Source organism: Filicampus tigris, chromosome 10 (assembly GCF_054856515.1).
Source record: "Filicampus tigris isolate MCC_2025a chromosome 10, RoL_Ftig_1.0, whole genome shotgun sequence".
Lineage (NCBI taxonomy): Eukaryota > Metazoa > Chordata > Actinopteri > Syngnathiformes > Syngnathidae > Filicampus > Filicampus tigris.
In genome coordinates, this window is record NC_141226.1 from 25,016,668 (window position 1) to 25,042,452 (window position 25,785).

At 56.8% G+C, this 25,785-nt stretch overlaps 5 protein-coding genes and 1 long non-coding RNA gene across 10 annotated transcripts in view; 4 read left to right on the forward strand and 2 right to left on the reverse strand.

Annotated features, from left to right (window-relative positions):
* The first annotated feature begins 66 nt into the window (after positions 1 to 66).
* On the forward strand, positions 67 to 6,154 carry saga (S-antigen; retina and pineal gland (arrestin) a). Of its 3 annotated transcripts, XM_086042294.1 has the most exons (16): positions 67 to 169; positions 240 to 291; positions 452 to 512; positions 670 to 714; positions 817 to 1,016; positions 1,099 to 1,158; positions 2,455 to 2,522; positions 2,600 to 2,732; positions 2,821 to 2,905; positions 3,746 to 3,815; positions 4,075 to 4,212; positions 4,370 to 4,447; positions 4,581 to 4,595; positions 5,198 to 5,250; positions 5,348 to 5,357; positions 5,804 to 6,154. In XM_086042294.1, exons 2-16 carry the CDS (start codon positions 244 to 246, stop codon positions 5,931 to 5,933), a joined length of 1,194 nt encoding a protein of 397 aa, XP_085898420.1. In that variant the 5' UTR covers positions 67 to 169; positions 240 to 243; the 3' UTR covers positions 5,934 to 6,154. The 3 variants fall into 3 exon arrangements, with proteins under 3 accessions (XP_085898420.1, XP_085898421.1, XP_085898422.1); XM_086042296.1 differs by lacking the exon at positions 5,348 to 5,357 and having other exon boundaries at positions 68 to 169; XM_086042295.1 differs by lacking the exons at positions 5,198 to 5,250; positions 5,348 to 5,357.
* Positions 1,165 to 2,354, forward strand: LOC147141544 (uncharacterized). Its single transcript, XR_015088282.1, has 2 exons — positions 1,165 to 1,428; positions 1,493 to 2,354. It is a non-coding gene; the product is annotated as an uncharacterized LOC147141544 (long non-coding RNA).
* A 782-nt stretch (positions 6,155 to 6,936) lies between the features above and the next one.
* proca (protein C (inactivator of coagulation factors Va and VIIIa), a) lies at positions 6,937 to 10,965 on the forward strand. 2 transcript variants are annotated; one of them, XM_086042290.1, is made up of 9 exons: positions 6,937 to 7,073; positions 7,567 to 7,648; positions 7,734 to 7,891; positions 8,785 to 8,809; positions 8,986 to 9,096; positions 9,668 to 9,808; positions 9,873 to 9,991; positions 10,099 to 10,216; positions 10,349 to 10,965. In XM_086042290.1, exons 2-9 carry the CDS (start codon positions 7,579 to 7,581, stop codon positions 10,924 to 10,926), a joined length of 1,320 nt encoding a protein of 439 aa, XP_085898416.1. In that variant the 5' UTR covers positions 6,937 to 7,073; positions 7,567 to 7,578; the 3' UTR covers positions 10,927 to 10,965. The 2 variants fall into 2 exon arrangements, with proteins under 2 accessions (XP_085898416.1, XP_085898419.1); XM_086042293.1 differs by lacking the exon at positions 6,937 to 7,073 and adding an exon at positions 7,180 to 7,493.
* A 456-nt stretch (positions 10,966 to 11,421) lies between these two features.
* On the reverse strand, positions 11,422 to 13,868 carry dusp28 (dual specificity phosphatase 28). Of its 2 annotated transcripts, XM_086042297.1 has the most exons (3): positions 13,722 to 13,868; positions 12,671 to 13,104; positions 11,422 to 11,668 (listed from the first exon to the last, which is right to left on the reverse strand). In XM_086042297.1, coding segments are annotated over exons 1-3 (579 nt in total). In that variant the 5' UTR covers positions 13,723 to 13,868; the 3' UTR covers positions 11,422 to 11,524. The 2 variants fall into 2 exon arrangements, with proteins under 2 accessions (XP_085898423.1, XP_085898424.1); XM_086042298.1 differs by having other exon boundaries at positions 12,671 to 13,868.
* Positions 13,869 to 14,788: 920 nt separating this feature from the next.
* Positions 14,789 to 22,446, reverse strand: vcpip1 (valosin containing protein (p97)/p47 complex interacting protein 1). The gene is made up of 3 exons (XM_086044230.1): positions 19,059 to 22,446; positions 18,280 to 18,366; positions 14,789 to 17,789 (listed from the first exon to the last, which is right to left on the reverse strand). Exons 1-3 carry the CDS (start codon positions 21,694 to 21,696, stop codon positions 17,104 to 17,106), a joined length of 3,411 nt encoding a protein of 1,136 aa, XP_085900356.1. The 5' UTR covers positions 21,697 to 22,446; the 3' UTR covers positions 14,789 to 17,103.
* Positions 22,447 to 23,317: 871 nt separating this feature from the next.
* The window catches only part of lamc1 (laminin, gamma 1), a 33,916-nt gene continuing 31,448 nt past the window's right edge, over positions 23,318 to 25,785 (forward strand). The window contains exon 1 of the mRNA XM_086044229.1: positions 23,318 to 24,468. Coding sequence (XP_085900355.1) covers positions 24,066 to 24,468 — 403 coding nt within the window. The 5' untranslated portion in view covers positions 23,318 to 24,065. The remainder of the gene's footprint in view (positions 24,469 to 25,785) is intronic.

Consider the following 25,785-nt stretch of genomic DNA (forward strand, 5'->3'; position numbering starts at 1 on the left):
TCCTCTCAGCGGTCGATTCGAGCAGGTTGCGGTGGGCGTGGCCAACGTGGGCGCGGCCAATGTGGCGAAAGCTCCCGATTTGCCGTTGCGAAGGAGCGCGGCCGTATAATAGAACATATAAAGAGCAGGCCGGCCCGTCGCGCTCGTCTTGGTCCCGGTCTCGCTGCAGGTGAGTGGGCGCCGTCGTGGCGCCGTCGTGGCCACGCTGACCGCTTCCTGTTTGTCTTGTCACACGGCAGCATCATGAGCCCCAAGAATGTCGTCTTCAAGAAGATCTGCAAAGACAAGTCGGTCAGCTAACACGCTAACGTGGGAAAACGCGGCTTGGATGGATGATGGACGGATGATTAGCTTGATGAGGAAAAAAATGGATGATAGAAGCTTGCACGGATGGGCAGCAGAATGAAGGAATGACTGGGTGACGTCATCTTTCTGGTCTGGTGGTCTTCAGGTGGGCGTGTACATGGGGAGGCGGGACTTTGTGGACCGCGTGGACTCTGTGGATCCAGTAGGTGAGGCCACTTCGCCACATTTATCCCACCAGGCTCCGAGCCGCTTCGCTTGACTTAGCGCCAACTCTCCGCCTAGCCGGCTAGCTATTTGGCCACCTAGCTATTTTGTCAGCACGCCGCCCATGGGTAACGCTAACCCGCGCGGCGCTCCCACCAGACGGCGTGATCGTGATCGAGCGCGAGGCCCTGCAGGGGAGGAAAGGTGAGCGCGTCCCGTGGCGTGGCGTGGCGTGGCGTGGCGTGGCGTGGCGTGGCGTCGGCCGCCCGCCCTCGGGAGGTGACCGAGCTGTCTGGCGCCCCCCAGTGTTCGTCACGCTGTCGTGCACCTTCCGCTACGGCCGCGACGACATGGACGTGATGGGCCTGGCCTTCCGCCGCGAGCTCTACCTGTCCACGCGGCAGGTGTACCCGCCCCTGCAGGACCGCGAGCGGGACGTCCACACGCGCACGCAGGCCAAGCTGCTGCGGAAGCTGGGCGACGACGCCTACCCCTTCTTCTTCGAGGTGACGCCGCCCCCGACAATCGCACGCCGCCCGACGACCCCTCGGCGCCGCGCAACACGTGTCGTGTCCGCTCTCGCCGCAGTTCCCCGACAACCTGCCGTGTTCGGTGGCCATGCAGCCGGCGCCCCGCGACGTCGGCAAGGTGACGGCGACGCCCCTTCCCGCGTGTGCGCGCGGGCGAGTGCACGCGTGTGTGTGTGTGGGTGTGTCTCAGTGTGTCAGGTCAAAGGAGATTAAGGCTTTCCAAGTAGGGGTTCAAACTAGAGTTACGGTTTCAAAGGAAGGTCTCAAACTAGAGTTACGGTTTCAAAGTAGGGTTTCAAACTAGAGTTACGGTTTCAAAGGAAGGTCTCAAACTAGAGTTACGGTTTCAAAGTAGGGTTTCAAACTCCAGTAAGGGTTTCAAAGGAAGGTCTCAAACTAGAGTTACGGTTTCAAAGTAGGGTTTCAAACTCCAGTAAGGGTTTAAAAGGAAGGTCTCAAACTAGGGTTAGGGTTTCAAATTAGGGTTAGGGTTTATGGTCGGGATTCAAAGTCGGGTAAGGGTTTCAAAATCGAGTTTCAAACAAGGCTGAGGGTTTGGTTAGGGTTGAAAGTAAGGTTTCAAATGAGGGTCAGGGTTTCAAATTCGAGTGAGCGTTTCAAAGTGGGGTTTAAAATGAGGTTTCGTTTTTCAAACTCGAGTTCCATATTTTCAAATGAGCGTTTTGAATTTAGGAAAAGGGTTTCCAATCGAGGCTTCAAATTAGGTTAAGTTAAGTTTCAAACTAGTGGAGGATGTTCAAGAATGGATTAGGGTTTCAAACATGGGTCAGGCTTCCAAAGTAGAGTTTAACACGACGCTTGGGGTTTCAAAGTTAGGGTAAGCACTTCAAACAAGTGGTAGGGTTTCAAACAAGGGTTGGGGTTTGAATATTGGCTGAGGGTTTCGAATGAGGGTCTCAGAGCAGTGTTAAGCTTTCAAACCACGAGAGGGTTTGAAATGTTGGTTTCAAACTAGTGTTAGGCTTCAAAGGACAGTTTTGAACTAGGCTCAGGCTTTCACACTGGGGTTTGGGTATGGTTTGAATTTCTTCGATTTTGGTTTTCAAAGTAAACTTTGAAGCGACGGTTGCTGCGAAGGCTCCCAAGGTAGGCTGTCAAACTGGGGCTAGGATTTCAAACTAAGCCTTAAAACTAGGGTTAGGCTTTCAATGTAGGGTTTCAAACTAGGCTTAGCGTTTCAAACTAGGCTTAGCGTTTCAAACTAGGCTTAGCGTTTCAAACTAGGCTTAGCGTTTCAAACTAGGCTTAGCGTTTCAAACTAGGCTGAGCGTTTCAAACTAGGCTTAGCGTTTCTTCGTTTGTTTGTTCAGAGAAGTATTTGTGTGCGTGCGTGCGTGAACGCGCCACCAGCTGGCTTCCCACAATGCCTTGCGTGACATCTGGGTGTCCTCAGCAATGCGCGGTGGAGTTTGAGGTGAAAGCGTTCAGCGCCGAGAGTCAGGACGCCAAAATCCGCAAACGGTAAGGTGGGCCGGCGCCGCGTCCGCGTGAGCCAAGCGACGCCCGCGCCCGATCTCCGCGCGCTCCTTGTCCTCCAGGAGCTCGGTCAAGCTGATGATCAGGAAGGTGCAGTACGCCCCCGACACCCAAGGCGGCGCCGCTGTGGAAATCTCCCGGGACTTCTCCGTGTCAGACAAGCCGCTGCGCGTGACGGCCCGGCTGGACAAAGAGGTGGGGGGGGGGCGTGGCTTGGCTTGGCGCCGCCCGGGCTGTCGCAATGTTGACGCTCCGCTGACTTCCTCCCGCTCTCCGTCTGCAGATTTTCTACCACGGCGAGACCATGAGGCTGCACCTCAACGTGGTCAACGACTCCAGCAAGAATGTCAAGAACGTGGTCATCTCCGGTACGTTCTGGACATTTAGCCACGTGACGTCAGAGCGTCGCGTCCTACCGTAGGCCGGGGTCTTCAATCCTCTTCCTCCGGGGACGCTGTCCTGCTTGTTTTCCTGGAGCGCTGCCTGCTGCAACACACCTGATTCAAACGTTTTGTCCGCTCGCGTCGGTGAAGCCTGAGCTGCTAAAATCAATCGGCAACAGGATTGACGACCCCTGACGTAGGGTGGCGATGTAGCGTCACCGCATAGCCGACTTAACATTGCCGCGCGACGACGTAGCGCTCGACCGCCGAGCTTGGCGATGCCTTAGCAAGATGTCGTAGCTTGAAAACGTCCTTACGTGACATCGTAAGTGAGGACCTAACCTGACAACGTAACTTGGCGACGTGGCGCGAAAACAATGGAGTGTAACATCCCAGAACTACAACACAGCGCGATGATGCCTTAGCATGACGTCGTAATACGCAGCGCAACATTGTAGCAGCTCATCTAATGGAGACCGTTTGGAGAGCCGCAGGAGCGCGACATGGTAGCGTGACATTTTAGCACAACATCGTCGCATGATTTCGCATCACGACATCGTAGCAAGACAACATTGTAGCGCTTTGTCGCGCGTCTTCGTCAGAGGACGGCTAACCTGAAAGTGTGGCAACAGCGCAAGTTGCCAATCAAGCGAGGAATGTAAAGGAAAACGGAGGACATGTTGTCTCAGGTAAAAGGGTCCTATTAGGCTTCCCACCAAGTAATCAGCCACTGCATTGGGTCTAGCTAGCTAACCTGGAGGTAGCCAAACTGAAGGAGGGCTGTTTACCTGTCACTTGTTGAGTTTGCCTCGTTGGTGTCCGCAGTGGATCAGGTGGCCACAGTGGTGCTGTACTCCAACGACAGCTACGTCAAATGCGTCGCCATCGAAGAAGGGTGAGTGGCGAGCGGGCTAACGCTTACGCTAGCCCGTAGGTGTCAAACGCAAGGGCCGCTTTCCTGCTTGCTGCAACATACCTGATTCAAATGATCAGCTCACCAGCAAGCTCTGCCGCAGCCTGACCCTATCCTGATCCTGATTTGAAACAGGTGCGTTGCAGCAGGGAGAATTGCAAAACATGCGGGGAAAGCGGCCCCCCGCGACCGCAGCTTGACACCTGTGCACTAGCCCTTGACCGACTTTGTTGTTCTTCAGGGAAACGCTTCCTGCGGGGGCGACGCTCCAAAAAGACATCCTGCTGCTCCCCCTGCTGGCCAACAACAGGGAGAGGCGGGGCATCGCTCTGGACGGAAAACTCAAGCACGAAGACACCAACTTGGCCTCGTCCAGCATGTGAGTGAGCGCGAGCCGCCAGAAATAGGATCAGACTTCTGATGCGAATGCGAATGCGAATGCGAATGCGAATGCGAATACTAGTGCTAGTGCTAGTGCTAGTGCTAGTGCTAGTGCTAGTGCTAGTGCTAATGCTAATGCTAATGCATGGTTCCAGCGTCAAGCCGGGCATCCTGAAGGAGGTTCTTGGCATCATGGTGTCCTACAGGGTGACGGTCAAGCTCATCATCGGAGGGTGAGTAAGCGCCTGTTTCTGTCCGGGATTAGGGTTGACAAGTCTGTGACAAAAAACTGCTCGACGTGTTTCCTGATGTTGTCTGTCTTCATTGCGCAACTTGAGTTCCGCTCTCATTTCTACATTGCGGCAGCTTGATGAGCTCAAGGTGCGTATGGACGCTGATTGACACACCTGACTCACGCACGACAGACGACCGACCGACACTCGCTGACACTCGCCAGCTAAGAGAAGCTAGTGATGCTAAGCATTGTTCACTTCCACCGCCGGCGTCTTTTTCATGCAGACGTACCAAGACTGTTGTCGCTTTGTTAACCGGCCGGACGCGGTAGCGCGGCGACGGCCGCGGACGGGCGAGTCGAAGGTCCTCTGCCGATCGGAGGACGGGACGGCGAAAAGCCGCGATTGGCGCTCGGCCTACTCGAAGCTATAAACGGCGACGTGGAGTAGTGAAGTCCACCCGTCGTCGAATCGGTCCGACGGCGTGCCCGACGGCCGCCGTCGAATCGGTCCGACGGCGTGCCCGACGGCCGCCGTCCAATCGGTCCGACGGCGTGCCCGACGGCCGCCGTCCAATCGGTCCGACGGCGTGCCCGACGGCCGCCGTCCAATCGGTCCGACGGCGTGCCCGACGGCCGCCGTCCAATCGGTCCGACGGCGTGCCCGACGGCCGCCGCGTCGCGCGCGTCGGCGATCGAGTTCAAGCGTGACGTGTTTCTGCTCGGCGTTGATCAGTTGCTTGTGTGACAGTGAGGTTTCTCTGGAGCTTCCCTTCAAACTGATGCACCCGAAACCCGACGCAGGTGAGGATGGTGCCGCTCATCTTCTTGAAAACATTGACAGCAAACATTCCAGAAACCTCACAAACTCTTCTTCTCGACTTCTTGCTTTTGCCACCAGTCAAGGAAAGGTGACTTTTCTCAATACTTCCATAGTTGAGCTTTTGTGTGAAAGCCAATGCGTCATTTGCGCAAAGGAGCGGTTTGATGTCGGCGCGAATGCCGACAGGAAGTTTGACATCATTAGCGCTCATGTGCTAAATGTGCCACCACCGGTGCTCCCGACACATGCTATGAGATGCTTGCGCTAACAGAGCTACTACTACTACTACCAGTAGGCAGTTTTATTTATTAATGCCCATAAGCAGTTCACATGCTCATAGACGCCCCCACGAGTATGCTGAAAGAATCGTGCTTCATGCCAACATACTGATGCCAATACACTGTTTCGCCTCGGTGTCAGTTAAAGTGCTAATGCCCGGAGCTAATTTGGCTTGTGTGTCAACGTGCTATTTCCAATTGGTCATTTGCCGTTGGTGCTCAAGTGTTGAATGTGTGTGCATGGTTGTGTGTGAAGTGAAATGGAGGAGGAGCTTGTGTTCCAGGAGTTCAAGCGATCGTACCTTCGAGGCATGATCGGTGGCGACGACGACGACGAGGAAGGAAACGTGTCGGGCGGCGACGACGTGACGCCTAAAGAAAAGTGACAAAACCCGCTCGAAGTTTTGCCTTGGGTTAGCCGCGTTAGCTGCAAACTAACCACAACGAATATGACATTTCTTTTGTCGGCGTTTTCATTATCACGCTCAAGTATTACAATTATTAACAGGCCGCTAGCACGTTAGCTGTGGTGATGCGTGAAGTCAGTTGAACTGGATCTGTAGTCAAATTTGATATCACAAAAAGCCCAATAAAGAACTTAACATGTCACGGTGTTCGATTGAAGCTGCCTCTTCTTCAAAAAACGCCCCACCATACACGGTTGTTTGTTTTTTCACAAAAAAAGCCTTATTTCTTTTCACAAAAAACGCCTTTCTATACACGGTCTTTGTTTTCCCCCAAAACGCCTTACGTGCGCGTGGTCGTTTTTGTTTGTTTTTTTTTCTCCAAAAAATGCCTTACTTTACACGGCTGTTGTTTTTTTTCACAAAAACGCCTTACGTGTGCGTGGTCATTTTTTTGGTTTGTCTTAAAATGCCTTACTTGCTCCTTATTTGCTTTTGTGGAGGGTGCTCCTCATTGCTGTGACCTCCTTCACGCAAACAAAGTAAACCTTGGACCGAATGAATCTAAATTGGAAGCGGAAACCAGACAAGCATCGACACAAAAGGTCAAGCGAGACGAGGCGCGCCCACGCAAACGCAAAAGATGAATGGCCGACCTTCAGCAGCGTCCTGATTTCCAGCGCACGACATCATCGCGGCGAGAGGGACCCCCCCCCCCGCCCGCCCGACTGGTGACTGACCGGCTATCAACGCCTGAAATTTCCTCCGGGTCATTTTTTTGGGCCGGCACAAAGATGAGGAGGATCAATAATCAGAGAGTGAAGACAAAAAGATGGAAAGGAGAAGATGAAGAAGGTCAAAGTGGTCCCGAATGGAAACACTCGATACCCGGACGGACATGGAGCCCAGTCCAGTGAGCAAGTATTTGTACTTGCTTGGGGGGGGGGGGGGGGGGGGGGGCGCCAGCGGGGGCTGGAGTGTTGACAGTGCGGGGCCGCAGACTGTGGACTCGCAGTAAACACGGCGAGTCACTCATTGACGCCACACAAAGACGCAGACGCAGCACCGCGACCGTCGCGCCATCCGAACGCCATCGAAAAAAGCCCATCAAACGCCGGGAAAGTAAGGCGCCCGCCTCCGTCCGTCTCCTTCTTTGTCTCGCTTGCGCTTCATTTACGACGACTGCTTGGAAAGTGGACCATAAGTGGTTTGGATTTGAACGTGGATCCCAACTTTGCTTGGATTCAAAGTCAACTCCAAATTGAGTGGGTCGGGTTGAAAGCGGATCACAAGCTGATCGCGCCTCGGACGCCGATCAAAAGCGGGTGCGACGCGCTTCGGTGCTTGATTGTCTTGTTTTATGTTTGATTTTTTTTTTTCTCGGCCGCACCGCGCCGCGTTCCGTGAATAAAGTTGAGTCGATTTGGGCGTGAAGCGGAAAAGACGTTTCTGTTCAGTTGCGTTCAAAGTTCACGGCGCTTCCCGGAATCCCATCGGAGGCCCCCCCCGCTAAATCGCGAGCGATACAAGCATCGTGAAAAGGTCGTTTGCCCGCGACTCGCGGTCGGCCATGTTTGTAGTCCGAGCTCTGAGCGCCCGCTGTGATCGGCCGCAGGTTTCCACCGACATGCGCCGGCCGGCCGTCTGCCTGTGCCTGACGCTCGCCGCGTGGGCGGCGTCGGCGCTCAGCCTATCAGGTGAGTCCCCGGCGGCGGGCGGGCGGGCGAAGACGACGACGACGAGCCGGCTGAAGCGGCGCGTGCTTGTGCTGCGCCTCCCCAGTGTTCTCCAGGCCGCCGGAGGCCCACATGCTGCTGCGCTCGCGCCGCGCCAACTCCTTCCTGGAGGAGCTCAAGCCGCCGTCCATGGAGCGGGAGTGCGTGGAGGAGACGTGCGAGTTCGAGGAGGCGCGAGAAATCTTCAAGGTTCGAGAGACCACGGTAAGATGGCATCTTGAAAGTTGGCGCAAAAGCAACGATACACTCATTTGCGAGCCACGTCGAATTCTTTCCACACCGATCCCGTACGCGTCTCAATTCTTCAGTGGTCACCAATAGCGATACCGCTGGTACGTTTGGCACCTGAAATGTTGTCGTTTCCACTCGCTGATCGTCACGCGGTCGCGAGCCGGTCGCGAGTGCCGATAGCTCCCAATAAGGCCGGCGATCGCCACAATAGCGATAGGGATAGCGGCGCTCGCCCATCCCTGCTTACTATAGTGTAAACGGGCTTTCCTCTTTTGTTTTTTAGGACGGCCAAACAACAAAGAAGTGGGGGAATGGCCTAAAAGTCAACGAGTCCCCCCAAAATCCACAAATAAGTGACGCGCAAATGCCGCAGCGACGCAAATCATTGACGTACGAGATATTTGCCGCCATCACCCCCTCATTAGATTTGCCGTGACGAAAAAAAGAAGCCGCAAAAAGCGCAAGAATCCGCAAAAAGGGCAATCTACGGGAAGTCCGCGCCATTTCGTTGCACGTTGTCTGGAAATGAAGCAACATTTCTTGCTCTTATTTCTGGCGAGGCGATGCAAGCGTCGCTCGCTCGTTTGGTGTCAGGACGCGTTGGGAAAATGGCCAGAAAGCCAGGAAGAAAAAAAAACAACCATTTGAACGGATCGAAAAAAGCTCCTTGCCGTTTGCTTTCTCTCTGCGTGACGTTGAAGGAATGGATCCAGAGCCCAAATCCAATCCCTGTGCAGTGCACAAGATTCGAATCAGTCAAGCGGCTTTGAAACGCGATCAAAAGATGTTTTGGTCCGAGTGCGGCGGCGCATTCGGGGACACCGGGACGTTCGGAAACAAATGGACTCTTTGCTGTCCTTCTCCAGCTGGAGTTCTGGACGGTGTACAGAGGTGAGACATGAGGACGGACGGCCACTGATGCGAAGCAAAGGGGGCGACGCGCTCTGTGCGTGCGTGTGTGTGCCTGCGTGCGTGCCTGCGTGCGTGCCTGCGTGCGTGCGTGCCTGCCTGCGTGCCTGCCCGCCTGCCCGCCTGCCCGCCTGCCCGCCTGCCTGCCTTCCTTTCAGACGGGAACCAGTGCGAGTCCAGCCGCTGTGTCCACGGGAAGTGCGTGGACATGCTGCAAGATTACGTGTGCAGCTGTCACCACGGATACGAGGGAAAGTACTGCGAACACGGTCAGTTCCAGACGAATCCATCGCAAATATTGATCATGAGCATGATTTTCCGCTTATCCTTTTGAAACGGTTCGGGTTGCCGGAAGGCCTCGACATGGCCGGCGGGCGGGTGCGCGGTTCACCGATCAAAATGAAAAAAACACGCAGCGAAAGCGCACCAAAGTCGACAGCAAGTCGGCCCGGTCAAACAACGTGACGTTCGGCGCAAAGGAAGTCGAAAACGGAGCAGGAAGTTGGCCACTTTGCTTTGAAGAAGGCCTTTTCCCGCGTTCCACACAAATCCAGCCCCCAGCGACGGCGCCCGTGTTTCATCGGGACCGCGCGCGGAAAAGGTCCCACTTTGGCCACGCTCCCAATCGAACAGGAAGTGGGCCATGGTATTTCCAACAAGCCGTGCGGCACTCCGAGCGGTCAGTCCGCGGCGGCGGATCGACGACACGACATTTCGTCGACTCGATGATAGCGATAATAGCGCGCGGGTAAAAGTCTGCGGGACCCGTCGCGTCTGAAATTGGACAGGAGGTTGGCCGGGCCAATTTCTGAGGCCCGCCCGCCCGCCGTCCCGTCCCAGCTCGATCGGCGACCAACTGCAGCGTGAACAACGGCGACTGCGACCACGAGTGCGCGGAGAGCGAGGACGGCCTGCGGCGGACGTGCGGCTGCGTGGGCGGCTACAAGCTGCACGACGACGGCAAGAGGTGCATCGCCAAAGGTGAGGAAAAGGCGCCGGCAGGCAGGCGGGCCCGAGACGGCCTCACCACGTGACGTGCGCGCAGGGCCGTCGTCGTGCGGGCAGCTGCTGATCGGACGCTCGTCCTACACCAGGCCCATGGACGGCCTCATGCCCTGGATGGTGGGCGGCGAAGTGGGCAAGAAGGGCGAGAGTCCCTGGCAGGTGAGACCGAGGCCACGGCGCCACCCGGACGCGGAATGGCGCGCTGCGCGCCGCCGCCGCCGCCGCGTCCCCGGTCCGGATGCTCATTCGCGGCCGTGTCCCGCCAGGTCCTGGTGCAGAACGCCAAAGGTCGCTTCCACTGCGGCGGCGTGCTGATCGACCGCAACTGGGTGCTGACGGCCGCCCACTGTCTGGACAACAACCTGCGCTTCCGAGTCAGGCTGGGTGAGTCGGCGGCCCGGCGCTCGGCTTCCGTCGGCCGGCGCGGGAAACGGCCGGCGCGGGAAACGGCCGGCGCGGGAAACGGCCGGCGCAATCGCGCAGACAAGTGAGGTCCCGGCAAACGTTTGCCCGCAGGCGACTACGAGCGTTTCCGCGACGAGGGCACCGAGGTGATGCTGAAGGTCAGCGAGGCCTTCCGGCACCCCGACTACGACAGCGGCACGGTGGACAACGACATCGCCCTCCTGCGCCTGGAGAGCCCGGCGCCCTTCTCCGAGTACATCCTGCCGGCGTGCCTGCCGGGCCGGCGGCTGGCCGAGCGGCTCCTCCACCGCAACGGCACCCAGACGGTGGTGACGGGCTGGGGCAAGGAAAGCCAGGAGAGCCAGCGCTTCAGCTCGGCGCTCAACGTCATCCGGGTGCCGCTGGTCAGCCGCGAGGTGTGCGCCGCCCACATGTCGCACAACATCTCCGACAACGTGCTGTGCGGCGGCGTCCTGGGCCAGAGCGCCGACGCCTGCGAGGGGGACAGCGGCGGCCCCATGGTGACTCTGCACGCCGACACCTGGTTCCTGGTGGGCCTGGTGTCCTGGGGCGAGGGCTGCGGGCGCCGCGACAAGCTGGGCATCTACACCAAGGTGTCCAACTACAACGAGTGGATCGACAGCGTGCGCCAGGACTGGGACAAAAGCGCGCAGCCGCCGGAACCCTGATGTGCGCCTCAATAAACGCCACTCGCCGCGGTCGGCCAAGCGGGCTCCCCTCTCTTTTTTCACTCCGTTACGACTCCAAAAGGCCGCTTCCCGTCCTAAATGGACTCCTCCGCTCTGGCCGCCGGTCTTTCAGACTTTCTCGTGCGTCCTGCTACGGTTGACGTTTGCGCCCGGTTCGCCCTCACCTTGTCATTTTTTCCCCCCCAACTTGCCGGGGGACGCGCCTGAGTGCCGAAAAAGGCTGCTTCAAACCAAAATGCCCCTCTTCCTGTTCCGTTTGGGGCACGGGTCCTTTTTCCCGCCCCTGCCCTGACAACGGCGCAATCGGTCGGCAAAATCGGAAACAAAATCGCAAACAGAATCGCAAACAGAATCGGAAACGGAATCGGAAACAAAATCGGAAACAAAATCGGAAACAACCTCAACGCGCCTCCCGGCAGACACGAGCCGCCTTGTTCGACTGAAACGTCATCAAGGACAAGGAGGGGAGTTGCCTTTGTTCCGCTTTTGCAGAGTGTTTTTATTCAGCTACAGATCACAGACAAACCGGTCTTGCCAAGTAGAACCGGTCCAGGTCCGCCTCCAAATCCTCACCAACTCACCCGACGGGGTGGGGCGGGTTTTCGGGGCTTGCGCGGGACGCTTGTGAACCTCGCCTCGTCCTCAGCTCGTCTTCGTACCGCTGCAGCTGTGCCAGGAAGCCGGCATTGGGGGCAATCGCCGGCCGGGCGGCCTTCACCGTCTGTCGAGGGCAAACGACCAGGAAGGTTGTTACAAAACCTTGCCTGAACGTGCCCGCGGCCAAACCTCAAGCGAGCTCGAACTCGGCCGCTAGGCTCCACCCACACCATTTCGCGGCTCCCGTCTGTCGACGAAAGCCGCTTCCGATCGGGCCTCGTATGGCCCGAATCTCTCGTTGTCCTGCAATTTGCCCAAAATGGCTGACTCGCTCTTCAACGTTGCCAATCAGTCTCGGAGGCTTTTTTTTCCCCCCCCCGAGATGTTCTTTTCTCAGATTATCGCCGTCAAATTTCACATTGATTGGTGAAACTGGTGTTGGGGGGCAGATTTTTCTTTTCTTTCTTTTTTTTTTTTTTTTTGCAAGAACTGTCCCTTTTTAAAGGCCAATCGCCCAAAGGAGCGGCAAACGCCGATTCCGTGCTGTGCCTCCACGTTCGGTGGCATAGGCAAAAAAACCAAAAACCCCCAAAAGCCTGGTGATTTAGCATCTCGCATCTGTTTCGGATACCCGCTTCCCAGCGGGACTGGCTTGGGCGAATTCCACAGGAGGACCGGATTGAAGTTCAAGCCCGGAAATTCACCGCCAACGACTACGTCAAATAAAAGTGGCCGACTTCTAGTTTGACTTGACGGATATGAGTTCTTGAGACTTTTTTCGGGTGTCTCATTAAGTCAAGCAAGTGGGGTGTGAAAGGACAGCTTGAAATCATCGTGGCCCACTTCCCTTTCAATTTCAATTTCAGACGGGGGTCCTCCAGACTTTCTCGGCTGTCTCGTTACGACGGACCTCTCAAGCAAATTTCACCTCCATTGGCGAAACTACCGTCTGGAGCTTTTTACTTTCCAGCGGGTGGTGAAATGACTGCTTCAAAGGTAAATGGCCGACTTCCTGTGGGTCACTTTTTCAGGCATCGGGCATCTTGTGATGGACACGGGTTAGGGTTCAAATTCATGTGCCGCCCTAAAGAATAGAAGCCCCGCCCCCAGGTCAGGTCGGGTTCACCTCGAGTGCGTCCGCCAGCGCCGCCCGCTGGTACTTGACGAGGTAGGCGGCGCAGACGGCGGCCGAGCGGCTACGGCCGTTTTTGCAGTAGACCAGGCAGCGGCCGCCATCGAGCGCCTCGGCGTGGATGGCGTCGGCGCAGGCGTCCAAGTGCCGATAGAGGTCGTCGTCGGGGCGGTCGCTCACGGCCACTCGAACGACTCGCGTGACGTGGGCGCCGACGTCAGGGAAAGGCTGCCGCCGCGTCACGTTGATGCAGAGCGTCACCGCCCCCCGCTGGAGCAGCTCGGGACTGCAGGCCGAGCGAGCGTTGCTGATGGCGAGCGAGCCGCTCACCTGGCACAGAGGCTGCATGGCCCAGGCCTTCCTCTTCCTCGTCGTCGTCGTCGTCGTCGTCGTCGTCGTCGTCGTCCTCCTCCTCCTACTCCTCCTCACTGCCGACAAACAAACAAACGAACGAACGGACGGGCGGAGGGCAGCAAACCGCCATTAAATCGGGGTTCCCTTTCAACAAAGTCAACAGGATTGATTGTGTTCATTTGTGTTATTCATTTTCTGTTTTCGCTGTCTTTGTTGTTGTATGACTGATTTCTACTCCACGCACAGCACTTTTGTGGTTGTTTTAAAGTGATATCCACACTGCTGTTTGAAACGAAGCCCCTTTTTATTCACTTGGAGCAGACGGTGCGACATTGGAACACACTTGAAAAAACCTCTTCATTCACTTGCAGATATCCAAAAGTCGCAAAGCGATTATCTGCAAATGAATACGCTGCAACGCAGAAGTGACGTCATTTGTCCTAGTGACACGACTTGTGAGCTGCTAATGGTGTGGATAGCGCGAGTTCGTTTTTCACTTGGCAGGCAAAGCGGAATTGCAGCTGTCCACAATAAGCGACACCTGCTGGGACGGGACGGGACTAACCCCCCCCCGCCCCCAAAAAATAATCTCCGGCTAATTCGAATGCACACCAACACTCGCTCGCACTCAGGCAACAAAACGAGCATGACATGAAAAGTCATTGACGGACGTGACAAAGTCCACACTCACTTGGCCTCCTTCGGGGGTGTTGTTTTCCAAAAGTGACGTCACCTGGTTGGTCGGGTCAGATTTGTTGTCCGCGCTGCTGGCCTCTGGATCCTAAAGTCCGTTGCTTACACACACTCGCACTTTTACGCGCACAAGTGGCAAGGAAAGAAGTTTGCTTTTGTCCGGTATCTTTTGGACACTTCTTTTTCGTGCCACTTTAACTCCTCGCATTTAAAGGTGCGCTTGTGACTTTCACAAGTTCCCAAATGAGGGAAGCGACAACACTAATAATCATGTTACCTTTGAGCATGAATATTTCCCCACTGCTAAAACAAAACCGAGTTTTTTTAAACACACATCTAAGAACAATGTGCGTATTTTGATTATCGGGGTGAAAAAGTCCATTGACTCTTGCACTTGTCCGGCCTTCTCAAATGCCATCCTGTGTGACGCCTGGGAACGTGATTTTTTTTTCCCTTTTGCGATAGGAAAATAAAGTGCAATTGCATATCAGCAACAGTAGGTGGTAGTGGCGCCCGCCCCCACGCACGCACGCACGCACGCACGCACGCACGCACGCACGCACGCACGCACGCACGCACGCAGCTGTTTTCTGAAGCTGAGCCGTGATTGGTCGTTACCTGAGCCCCTCAGTCGTGAGAGTGGTGGCATTTTCTGCCGACAGAAATGATGAAGTGGCCGGCCTCTGAGATGGCTAGATCTTGCCGCGTAGTTCATATTCACATATCAATCACAATGCCAACACGAATCAGAATGCTGTCTTTCAACTATTGGGCCTGCTGGGAACATATTCTCGAAAAAATACGCTTGGGTTGATTTCGTCGTCGAAAACCATTTTAGATGTGCAAACGACTCTATCTTTAGTGGCGGCGGCGGCACAAAATGTTTTCTTGCTGGGGGGTCGCAATGAAAAGAATTGAGAAGCAAACGACTGAAGTCATTTCTAAACGCGGACTCCAGCTTCAGTACTTGTACTTAGGGCGAACAGTTGTTCTTTACACAAGAAGTACTCGTCCGTGTACTATTGAGCCGTTTGCAAAAAGAAGCAGATTGACGAGGAGAAGAAGAAGAATGCCAGTGATTTATTGTCAATTCATCACGCGTGCAAAGAGCAAAAGGATGAGCTGCTCGACTTTGCCTGTCGGCGCTTCACTTGTTGCATGAGAGAAAAGCGCTCTCCAAATTCAAACTGGATTCCTTCCCAACACTCGTCCCTTTTCTCTTGGACGTAGTTGTCCTTTATTTTGGGCAAAGTTGCTGAACAAACAAACCAAACTCATTCCAAGCTTTCCTTCCATTCGGTGGTGACTTTGTGTCTTCTTCACTTTGAGCAACATTTGCACGAGAGCCTCATGAAATATTTACAAATAACGCAAGCGACCAGACTCGAGCGGCACGAAGGAAGGAAGGAAGGAAGGAAGGAAGGAAGGAAGGAAGGAAGGAAGGAAGGAAGGAAGGAAGGAAGGAAGGAAGGAAAGACGACGAGGCCGCCCGAGACCTCAGCCAATGACTCGCTGCTGCAAACAAAAGGCATTTTTGAAGCAGGGGTCGCCACGCTCGCCGGCCGGCTTGGCCCACGCCGGCGACGACGACGACGTCGCTCGCCAACGTGCAGCCTGACGCCCGAGCGACTTTTCTTCTTCTCTTGTCGGCGCTGGAGTAAAGTGGAGCGACAGCGTTGGGCGGAAACAAAACGCACGCGCAAGAGTACGGAAGCCGGGTGACCGCGCGAACCACGTTGACCCTTTCGTCTGCGTGACCAATCTCATCAGTTCAATTTAGTTACACATAAAATTGGAGATTATTACGGCACGCGTGCGACTTCCTACGTCGCACTCGCGGGACACACAAAGCGTGTGTGACTTACTAAGTTTTTCACACAATTTAGGTATCCATTTGAAGATTGCTATGCGACTGCCCAAGTTGCACTTGCGAGTTATGCAAAGCGAGTGTGCGACCCCTTTGAAATGTAACATCTGGAAGGCTCACAAAGTTGCACGGACGAGATACAGGAAGCGCACGTGCCACTTACTCATTTGCGCTGGCAAGCTACCTACCAAAAGCATGCGTGCCACCCGCACTGATGTGCCGCGCACGAAAGATTGGAAGCGATGGCACGACTGACGTGCCATTTAGTAAGATGACTTTAGGAGATGCGGAAGGTGTGCCGAGCTTACGGCAGGAAGGCGTGCGCGTAACTTCCCGAGTTAACTCGCATGGGAAATTTAAGCTCCGGGAATGCCAGTTGCGAGATAGGTAAGGCGTGCACGCGACTTACAACATGTGGCGACAAAAGCCGATGTGCAAGTTAAATCAGTCATGTGCGCCACTTACCGAGTCGCCCCCCACGCGGGCACTTTATGCGTCCGGCCGCTAACGTCGAGCGACCGCGCAACTTCCCTTATCGGGCGCATGCGACTTTGAAAATTGCGGCCCAAAATTCCTAAAGTGCGTCTGCAAAAGAGTAAGTCGCGCTCACGAGGTGCGCAAGGCACGTGCGTCTCACCAATGTCGCCTGTGCGAGTTACACGTTTTGTACATGTGCTCCGACTTGATTGCGCAAAAGAATAAAACGCGAGGGCGCCCTTGTTCCGCGGTCCTTCCGATAGCAAGTGGCACGTAATCCCAAGAGTGGCCTCGTCTAGTCGTCGGGGGCGACGGCAGTGAAAACGGAGCGTTTGCGTGACGGCGGCGCAAGCGCACTTGAGCGCAAGGTTGTCTTCCAAAAGCAGGACTCGGCCGGCGCGGACGGGCGCGGCGGTCCCGAGCTCCGCCCCCGCTGCGCCGCGATCGGCTGTCGTCATGCGGCAAAAACAAGAAAGACAAACGGCGACCGAAGCGGCTCCTTCGCCTGCAGGAGACCTTGCTCTCCATCTCGTCCTCGTCCTCCAAGCTTCCCAAGTCGCGTGCGCGAGGCGTGAAAGACGTTCAGAATTGCGCCTACGCTTGGGCGCGGTTGAGAGGCACACACTTCGGAAGTCGCCCTTTCTCACTGGCACAATTTTGCATGCGGCAAGTGTGACCTCCTAAGTTGCGCCCACCAGATGCACAGGTCGCAAGTGAATCTTGCGGGCGCAACTTATGTCACGTGCGTCTTCTTCCACACGTTGGGCGCGCAATCTGCTAAATCTCAGTCGCGTGGCGCCAAAGTGCACTCGACACATCTCGTCAGCACAACTCACGCGGGCAAACTTGTCGGTCGCACAGGCTTCTTGCATATCTCGCTCCGTCAAACGCGCGCCAATCGTACGGCACGCAAACGCAGCCGGGTAAGTGGCGCGCCGGCGATCCAAAGGTCGGGAAGCCCGCTTGCTCGGCGGCAAGTTTGCCTCGGCAAGGCGGCGCTCTCCAGCCGCAGCGGGCGGCTCGGCCCGGGCCGAGATCAGGAGTGGTCCATGGGTTCGGCCCGCTCGCCGTCCTGGCTCTCCATCTCGTCCACGTCCTCCGGCCCCCCGCCGGGCGCGGGCCGCCGGCGCAGGTGTCGCTCCACCGAGGCCTGGATGGAGGAAACCATTTCCTGCAGTTTGCGGCGCTGCTGCTCCATGAGGGCGGGGTCCGGGCCGCGGCTGTCCTTCACCGTCACGAAGCCCGGCGCCACGCGCACCGGCTCGCGGCCGGCGCCCTCGAGGACGCGGGCCGGGTCGGGGGCCAATCCGTGGGCGGCGGCGGCGGCGGCGGCGCTGAGGTCCGCGGCGGCGCTGTGCTGGCGCGCGATGGGCGGCGGGGAGGCGCCGCGGCTGCCCAGCGAGTGGCCCTTTCCTTGGAAGGCCTGGACGGCGTGCAGCTGCTCCTTCTTGCGCACGGCGCCGCCGGCGCCTGGCCGCAGGGCGCCCGGCCGCAGGGCGCCCGGCCGCAGGGCGCGGGACGGGCTGCCCTCCCTGCTGCCCCCCACGGAGGCGTCCGAGCGCAGCCGCGCCAGCGCCTCCTTGACGCGCTCCTCCACGTCGCCGCACACCTCAAAGTGTCCGGCGGCGTCCGCGCACAGCTCCACGCGGGCCTCCGCCGCATTGTAGACGAAGGTGCGACCCGTCAGGTGCGGCAGCGTACAGTGCTTCCCGTTCATCAGGCCTAAACACGCACAAAGGCAGGCCGGTCATGCTGCAGCCAAAAGCCGAGCTTTTTCCGCATCTTGGTCATTTGTTACTATTCGCGCAGATTTTGGGGGGACTGCTAATTTGCAGCATTTCATTCTTGATCCCTCACTTTTTGGGTAACCATCCCTATCGTTGACTTATTTGCACGTTTCAACCCCCCCCCCGCCACAATTCCAATGACACTGAGCAATAGTCGTGTATTTTTGCAATTTGCGAGGGCTCCGCTATGTTGCTTTAGCACCATCTTGTGGCATTCGGGTGTCAACATCTTCACTGTTGGCAATTGGAAATCGGCGCAGGAGGCCCGAATTACTCTGCAGATTTTGGCGATTCGGGGTACAAGTCGCCATCCCGCCTTACGATGTGAAACGTTTCCCATTCAAACATGAAATGGATGACATCGGAAGGCGCTAAGGGCTTAGCGCACCGGACCGCGCCGTGCCGACGGAAGCGGCGTTACGTACCCACGTCCTTCTTGACAATGTTGTAGAAGACGCCGCCCCGCTGGAACAAGTGCGGCAGCTTCTTGGCGTACGACCACACGTCCTCGCCTGCAACGGCATCACACGCGGTTAGCTTTGCGCCCGCTAGCGACCGGGCCAAGTCAACGTTTCTTCCCCAGTTCAAAGTGCGCCGGTCGGTCAAAGCGCGTTTTAGCGCCGACCTTTGCTGAGCACATTTCAATGGTCAAAAACTCAAGTCGCCTGGAGGTTTGGGCTCCTGACATGTTTTGGCAGAAGGGACGTTTTCACCCGTGTCGGCAAGTCATTGATGATCAAAAAGACGTCTGATTACCTCGGTGCCTTTTCAAAAAGAAGTTGCTTTTACTTTGGAAAAGAATTTTGGCCGGTTCTCTGAATCCTCATTCCTGTGTGTTGGTGCACTTTCTACACCGTCGATTCGAAACGATGGCCCGTTTTGAAGAAAAGGCCGGAAACGAATGCGATTCGCCCATTAATCGAACAAATGATCCAATGATTCATCGATGACTAAAACAATTGTGAGTTGCAGCCCCAGTCGGGAGGCTCGTGAGTTTTTCACAGCGCAGCAGCGACCTTTGACACGGCTGGCGTCCAGATGCCCGAGTCAGCAAACGCACACGCAGGCGCGCGGGCGGGCGGGCGGGCAAACTGAGCAAAGCCATTGTACCGACCAAAAGGTGTTGGCGCTGTCTGTAATGTCGCCGGGTCAATAATCAACCCAATGAATCGCTCTCATTTTGAAAGGCACACAGCACGCTTACCCATCAAGGTGGCCAACAGACACAGCGAGGACATCTCAAGGTCGATGCCGTCCTGAACGTCACGCTCGTTCACGGCGGCCGACGCGGCGGCGGCGGCGGCGGCGTCCTCGTTCTCCGCCGGCGGCTCAGGAGCGGGCGGGGCCTCCTCCTCGGCGCCCCTCAGGATCTCCAGCGTGACCCGGTCGCCGTGCCGCAGCGCCACCGGCTCCTTCTCGCGGCCGACGGCCGGCGGCGGCAACTCCCGGGGGGGGAAGCCGTAGCGGATGCACAGGCGGCCGGGCGCCACCCCGAAGCGCTCGGCGATGCTGTCGCAAAGGTCCGAGTAGGACGCGCGGGGCCCCAGGGTCAGCGTGGACGTCCGTCCGTCACCGGCGCTCACGCGGATCTTCTTGTCCCCGCCCGACGGGGCCGCCGAGGACTTGCTGGGGGTGGCCGGCGCAGAGGAGGGCGCGGGGGTCCCCGGGGAGCGCTCGGTGGGGTCGGGCTCGTCGGCGGGCTTGTCGGCGGGCTTGGCGCCCTCGCCGCGGCGCTGCGAGACCGAGGCCCGCTCGCTGATGCTCTGCTGGAGGTCGCGCTCGGCCCGGCTCATGGTCAGCTCCTCCTTGTGGAGCGTCTTGGCTTTCGGCCCCGTCAGAATGATCTTGGCGGGCGGGTCGGCCGACGGCGGCGACGACGCGCCCTCCGCAGGGGCGGCGAGGCCCCGGCCGCGGGCGTGGGCGCCGTCCACCGCCACGGGCTCGTACTCGTCCGGGTTCCTCTTGGCCGTGTGGCGCAGGATGGTGTCGACCACCTTCTGCACCAGGATCTCGCTGCCGAACTCGCCCGGGAAGTGCTTGGTGACCAGCTTGGTGGCCACGTCGTACACGTTGCTGTTGAGCGCCGGGTCGCCCTCGTACTGGAACCAGTGCACCGTCTCCCGGACCGCCCGGCCGCCCCACTCCAGCGTGATGGGGAAGGCCTCCGGGAGGTTGTCGTACTCCTTGCCCTCCCAGAAGTGCTTGAAGCCGCAGCCGCACTTGCCGCCCTGCGAGCGCGCGTCGGTCCGGTCGCCGTCCAGGTAGAGCACCAGGCCGTCGCCCCGGACGCGGCGCACCGAGGTGCCGCGGCACCAGTTGCACGTGTCGAGCGTGCTGAGCTTGTAGTCGGGCAGGAGGGCGTCGCTCTGCGGGTCGTAGGAGCACACCACGTTGTTGAGCGGGAAGCTGTAGTTCTTGTCGGGCCGCAGCTGGCCGTGCGTGGACTTGGCCAGGCCGTGGAGCTTCCCGCCCGGCACCAGCCAGTCGGCCGGCACGTGGAGCTCCGAGAGGGCGCCGCAGAGCAGGCAGCGGTGCAGGCGGTTCTCCGCCACCGACTTCTTGGCCGCCTCGGTCACCTCCTCGGGCTGGATGCCGATGACGCCGGTGCGCCGGTAGACCCACTGGTGCATGTCGGCCACCAGCGCCGGGTGGATGCCGTGCTTCTCCATGAAGACTTCCTCCATGGCGCCCACCAGCCGCATGACGTACTTGTCCCGCAGGCTGCGGTCGCCGCCGATCACGCAGCCGCCGTCCGCCTCCGGCTTGATGTACTTCCGGATGAGCTGCTGCGGGACCCCCCAGGCCTTGGGGAGCAAGTGGGCCGGCAGCCGGGGCAGCGCCGCGTTCTTGACGCCCACCAGCGGGATGTAGTGGTTGCGCCCGGAGCTGCTCCAGGCGATGCAGATGGGCTTGTTGGGCTCGCCGTCTTTGGCGCGGCAGCGCTCCTCGGCCACCAGGCCCGGCAGGAAGGTGGCCGAGTAATCCCCGGAGCTCCTCATGCCGCTCAGCGAGTCCAGCAGGATGATGGGCCGGTGCAGGACGTTGGCCAGGCCGAAGATGTGGATGTTGCGCAGCCCGAGCGGCACGCCTTCGGGCGGGACGAAGAGCGGGTCGCACTCGTTGACTATGTCCTCCCACTCGGCGGCGTCGATGAAGTCCTGGAACAGGGCCTTGTAGCGGTCCAGGTTCTGCTCAAAGTTCTGCTTCAGGTTCTCCCGCAGGGCGTGCCAGAACAGCTCGCGGCCCACCAGCGCCCGCGACACAGCGTGGACCAGGCAGTGGCCGTCTCCGTCCACGTGGACGGGGATGAGACACTCCCGGTTGCCGTTGGCCCGCTTGATCTCGTCCAGGGTGTCGTGGAGGTAGAGCAGGCTTCCCGAGCGGTCCTTGCCGTAGCCCGCGGTGGACACGTGGTCCGGCTCGATGAGGAAGGCTCGGTCGCCCAGCAGCGAGCAGTCGAAGGTCTCGCCCTGGTTCATGTCCCTCAGCAGCTTGGCTTTGCCGCTCTGCTTGTCCATGCCGTAGCGGGTCAGGACCGGCGAGAGCAGCTTGCAGTGGTAGTTGGACAGCCCCATCACCTTGACCAGCTCGGTGCCTTTCTTGGGGGCGCCCGCGACGCCCAGCAGGGCGTTCCTGAGCAGGTTGTGGAGCACCACATCGGGATCGGTCACCTCCTGGACGTTGAGCAGGTTCTTCTGCTCGTGCCGCTGGCCGCACTCGGTGCACTCGATGCTAACGGAGCCGTGAGCCGGGAAGAACAGGCTCGCCTGACACTTGGGGTCCGGGCAGGTGGCCGACAGAATGCGCTTGTCCTTCCTCCTGGAGCCGCGCGGCAGCGACATGTCGGGACGAGGAGGCGGTCGAGCGAAGTCCGAGCTTCACAAAGACTCGCTCATGGCGGCGCGGGGCCGTCAAAAGGTGCTGGTAGCCGACAAGAACAACACGGAAGCGGCTGGGTTCCTCTCGCCAGCCACTCGCCTTGCGAAACAAGCGACGTCACGCGGGTGCATGATGGGAGTTGGAGTTGTACTCGAAGGCGACGTCGTCAAGACATGGACAATGCTCTCGTGAAAAATACGTACTTGTGGTTCGCGCGTTAAGACAAATATAGACACACAAAAGAGGCACGTCGCCCACAAACAAACAGACAAACAAACAAACACAAAAACGAGTCGTCGAGGCCGGTGATCCTTTAACAGGACGACGTACCGCGATTCCGCCTACGGTGACCACAATGCAACGCGGTGTGGCGGCGTTTCGTTGAATCAGGAAGTGAAAGTCGCCAGTGTTTGGCTGTATTGTGACTCGCAGTCAAAAGTCGACTTTAGTTTATTTAGCTGGCACGGTCCACAAAAGTGCGCATTCAGTCGTCGAACACTAGTCTCGGTGGCTTCGCCGAGCGCGGGAGGAGACGAGCTAAGAAGCTAACTTAGCTCAATGAAGCTAATTTAGCTTGGTTTGAGCGAGGCGTTTCGGATTTTTTTGGTGTCCATTTTCTGCTCGCGGGGCACAATGTGGCTGTCGACAGTCTTTCTCTTTTTGTCCTCTTCTGGTTTCAGGGAACCGCGTCGAGCACGCACACGCAAACACTGCATGCGACGTCACAGCACGTCGTCACGCGTCTTTGGTAATACGTTCCAATAATAAAAACAACAGTTGTAGTTTTGTTATCTAAATTCGTCTTTGTGGGGTGCTTGTCAAAAAAATGAATCATTCAATATCTTGAAAAAGTTGATTTATTTCAGTCGTGCCATTCAAAAAGGAAGACGAGTGATGTATACATTCATTCCACACCCACAGGGATATTTCAAGTGTTTATTACTTTGAAGTTTGATCATTATTACCGAAAACGAATACAAGAAAGAAAACAATTCAATATCTCAGAAATTTAGAATACATACAAAGAAAGGAGTTTTAGAAATGTTGGCCAATCGAAAAGCATAAACATGAAAAGTGCAGCACTCAATACTTGATAGGGGCTCCTTCAGCCTGCTCAAGGGCAGGGCGGGCTCGCCATTCGGTGAGACGGGCTGACGCTAAGGGGGCCGTGGACTTGAGGGGGCGCCAAAATTTCACCTTCGATAATACAAATGAATTAGATCAGTACTTAGTTATTACTAGTTATAACTCTTAATTTCAAGTCCAAAGAAAGAGGAATAAATTGAAATCAATACCACCAAATAAGTGAAGAGGAGGAAGATGAATTCATTTGAAATCAGCATTCCTGCCCAGACAGAGCGACGGCCGACGCACTGCTCACCAGCATTGAGTGCCCACCTTAGTCGTTACATTTATGTTATGTTGTTATATTTCTAAATTTAGCATGGTGCTATTGTTGCACTTCAAATGGTATATGAACATACAAGGATTTCATAGGTAGATAACATTTTAAATAATCATTTGTTGGATTGAGATTTTTTAAAAAGTGTGAACATTGACGCGCGCATTAACATTCACAGTAACGACACAGTCGTGTCTTTGGACAGGGCCGAAGAGTTTGGTGTTTGTGGCTAATGATTGAAAGGCAAAATGGGGTCAGGGTGAATCAAGGAAGAAGAAATCTTGTTTGGGGTCAAACAGTGAAGCCAAAGCGCTCGTCATTTCTTATCTTAGCACTATGGAGCTTAGCAGCATCGAGTCTTTTCTTAAATTGCCGCGGAGTCACAAAGGGTCGAAGTTGGTGGGGATGCGATTTTAGCGTCTCACGGGTCGGTCGTAGCTTTAATGACTGAAAGGCGAAATGAGGTCAACGTGAAGTTGAGGAAACATGCTGAGGTTGTATCCGGACGGGTTCAAAGTGCACGCAGGAGCAGTTGGCGCGCCTCCACCTTTTCCTTTTCCTTCTTTCTTTTTTTTTTTTCTTCTTTGGGTGACGCAAGTGAGCTCCGGCGAGTGTTGCGCATGCGCGCGGTGACCCTGCCTGCCTGCCTGCCTGCCTGCCTTCCTGCCTTCCTTCCTTCCTCCCTTCCTTCCTTCCTTCCTTCCTTCCAGGGTGTAGTCGGCTTCTCGCACTTCATGGCGGCGCACACAAACCGCTGAGCTCGCCGCAACAAGTTTCGTCTTCGCCCGCAACTCGCTCCCGAGTCCCCGGAAACTTCCTCTTGCCTCCATACTTCCCCCCCCCGCCGGTGCGAGTCGGCCGAGTTCGGCTCACTTTGGTCCCGCGCGAGTGGCGTCGCTATCTGAGCGGAGGAGAGCGAGGAGCGCCGACATGGCGGCTGCTTCCCCGCGGATGTCCCCCTTGGCGCTGGTCGCTCTGACGGCCGCCCTGACGCTCGGCGTCGGCGTCGGCGTCGGCGCCGCCATGGACGAGTGCGCGGACGAGCAGGGGCGCGCGCAACGCTGCATGCCGGAGTTCGTGAACGCCGCGTTCAACGTGACGGTGGTGGCCACCAACACGTGCGGGAGCCCCCCCGAGGAGTACTGCGTCCAGACGGGGGCCACCGGGGTCACCAAGTCGTGCCACATCTGCGACGCCCGCGACCCGCGCAACCAGCACGGCGCCGCCTACCTCACCGACTACAACAACCAGCAGGACACCACCTGGTGGCAGAGTCAGACCATGCTGGCTGGGGTGCAGTACCCCAACGCCATCAACCTCACCCTGCACCTCGGTAAGAACCCCGCGTCACGTCTGAAAGGCAGGAGAGCGGCAATGTTGACCAGAGCGTACGTGATCCTCTACACTCATGCACACGCCGCCACTCTACTCGGGGCGACAATCCTTGGGGCCTCGTGCTCGTTTTTGTCGCAAGCTAATGTTCAAGTTACCGGAAAGAATTTTGGGAAGAAGCAAATGCAACATAGGGATTTATTACATGGGGCAATTTCAACATTTTGCTACAGGAAGTTGACATCCTGATTTGCTTCTGCGGGCCACATACATTGATGCGCTGGGCCAGATCCGGCCCCCGGGCCGTGAGTTTGACACCCGCGCGACATACTTGGGACGCGGGCGTTGACATGCTATTATGCTCGCTCGTTATGTAGACGTATGGCGACGTGTAAACATTGTGACGTGTGAACATACGACCTTGTCGTGTGTCCTCATTTTATGTCATGCTGTGAACGCGTGGCATCGCATGATAACCCGGGAACGTGCGTGTCTGTCTGTGTGTGTGAACATTAGAGACTGCATGAACGTCTGAAAACACATGACAACATGCTAGCGTTATGTCCACATGCTGTGTGTGTGTTCCCATCTTGTCTGAGCTTGACATGAACATGTCGCTTGTAGTGATGTCTTGATAACAAGAGAATTTGCATCGCGGCCGTCTGGTAAAGGTGATATCCTTTATTAGGATTTTTCAAGATTTTGGGGTGGCCAATGCCCCTGTGCCCCACCTGACTAGATCCCCCCCTGCATTGAACAGCAGCTCCACATTAAGAAGCAAAACAAGAGCAACCTGCAAAAAAGCTGAGCAATTTGAAAACCGTTAACGCATGTGATATGTTCATAAATCAGACCTTGATACGGAGCAGAACGTTGAAGGAACTGTTTGCTTCTAAAATTGAATTATATGTATTCATCGCAGTATTTTGTAATTGTGTTCTTTTAGTCGCAAATAGTTTATTTGTATCGTTGGACGTTCACAAACGCTCAACAGTATATAAACCGATTTTTTCGTAGTAGTGGCAACAATTTTTGGGGGACACACTGCCCGCCTCCACTTTTTTTTGTCCTCTTTACTCGCCTTGCGGGCCGTGTCAAAAGTCATTTTTAGCATCAGCAGCGGGCCACTGAAAAAGGGATGGCGGGCCGCAGTTTGGACACCCCTGGTCTAGAGCAGGCCCGTCCAAACGTTTTGCAAAGAGGGACACGTTTGGTGAGCTGGGAACGCGGTGGGGACGAGCGAGCGACCGAGCGAGCGACCGACCGAGCGAACTAGCGACCGAGCGACCGACCGAGCGAACTAGCGACCGAGCGAGCG

Coding starts and splice junctions, on each gene's coding strand:
- saga (XM_086042294.1), top strand. CDS start 244: ATGAGCCCCAAGAATGTCGTCTTCAAGAAGATCTGCAAAGACAAGTCG. Junction 513..669: donor GGACTCTGTGGATCCAGTAG/GTGAGGCCACTT, acceptor CGCTCCCACCAG/ACGGCGTGATCGTGATCGAG. Junction 1,017..1,098: donor CCTACCCCTTCTTCTTCGAG/GTGACGCCGCCC, acceptor CTCTCGCCGCAG/TTCCCCGACAACCTGCCGTG.
- proca (XM_086042290.1), top strand. CDS start 7,579: ATGCGCCGGCCGGCCGTCTGCCTGTGCCTGACGCTCGCCGCGTGGGCG. Junction 7,649..7,733: donor GTCGGCGCTCAGCCTATCAG/GTGAGTCCCCGG, acceptor GCGCCTCCCCAG/TGTTCTCCAGGCCGCCGGAG. Junction 9,097..9,667: donor GGGAAAGTACTGCGAACACG/GTCAGTTCCAGA, acceptor GTCCCGTCCCAG/CTCGATCGGCGACCAACTGC.
- dusp28 (XM_086042297.1), bottom strand. Junction 11,669..12,670: donor CGCTGGCGGACGCACTCGAG/GTGAACCCGACC, acceptor TGCCCTCGACAG/ACGGTGAAGGCCGCCCGGCC.
- vcpip1 (XM_086044230.1), bottom strand. CDS start 21,696: ATGTCGCTGCCGCGCGGCTCCAGGAGGAAGGACAAGCGCATTCTGTCG. Junction 18,367..19,058: donor TCTGTTGGCCACCTTGATGG/GTAAGCGTGCTG, acceptor ATGCCGTTGCAG/GCGAGGACGTGTGGTCGTAC. Junction 17,790..18,279: donor CATTGTCAAGAAGGACGTGG/GTACGTAACGCC, acceptor GTGCGTGTTTAG/GCCTGATGAACGGGAAGCAC.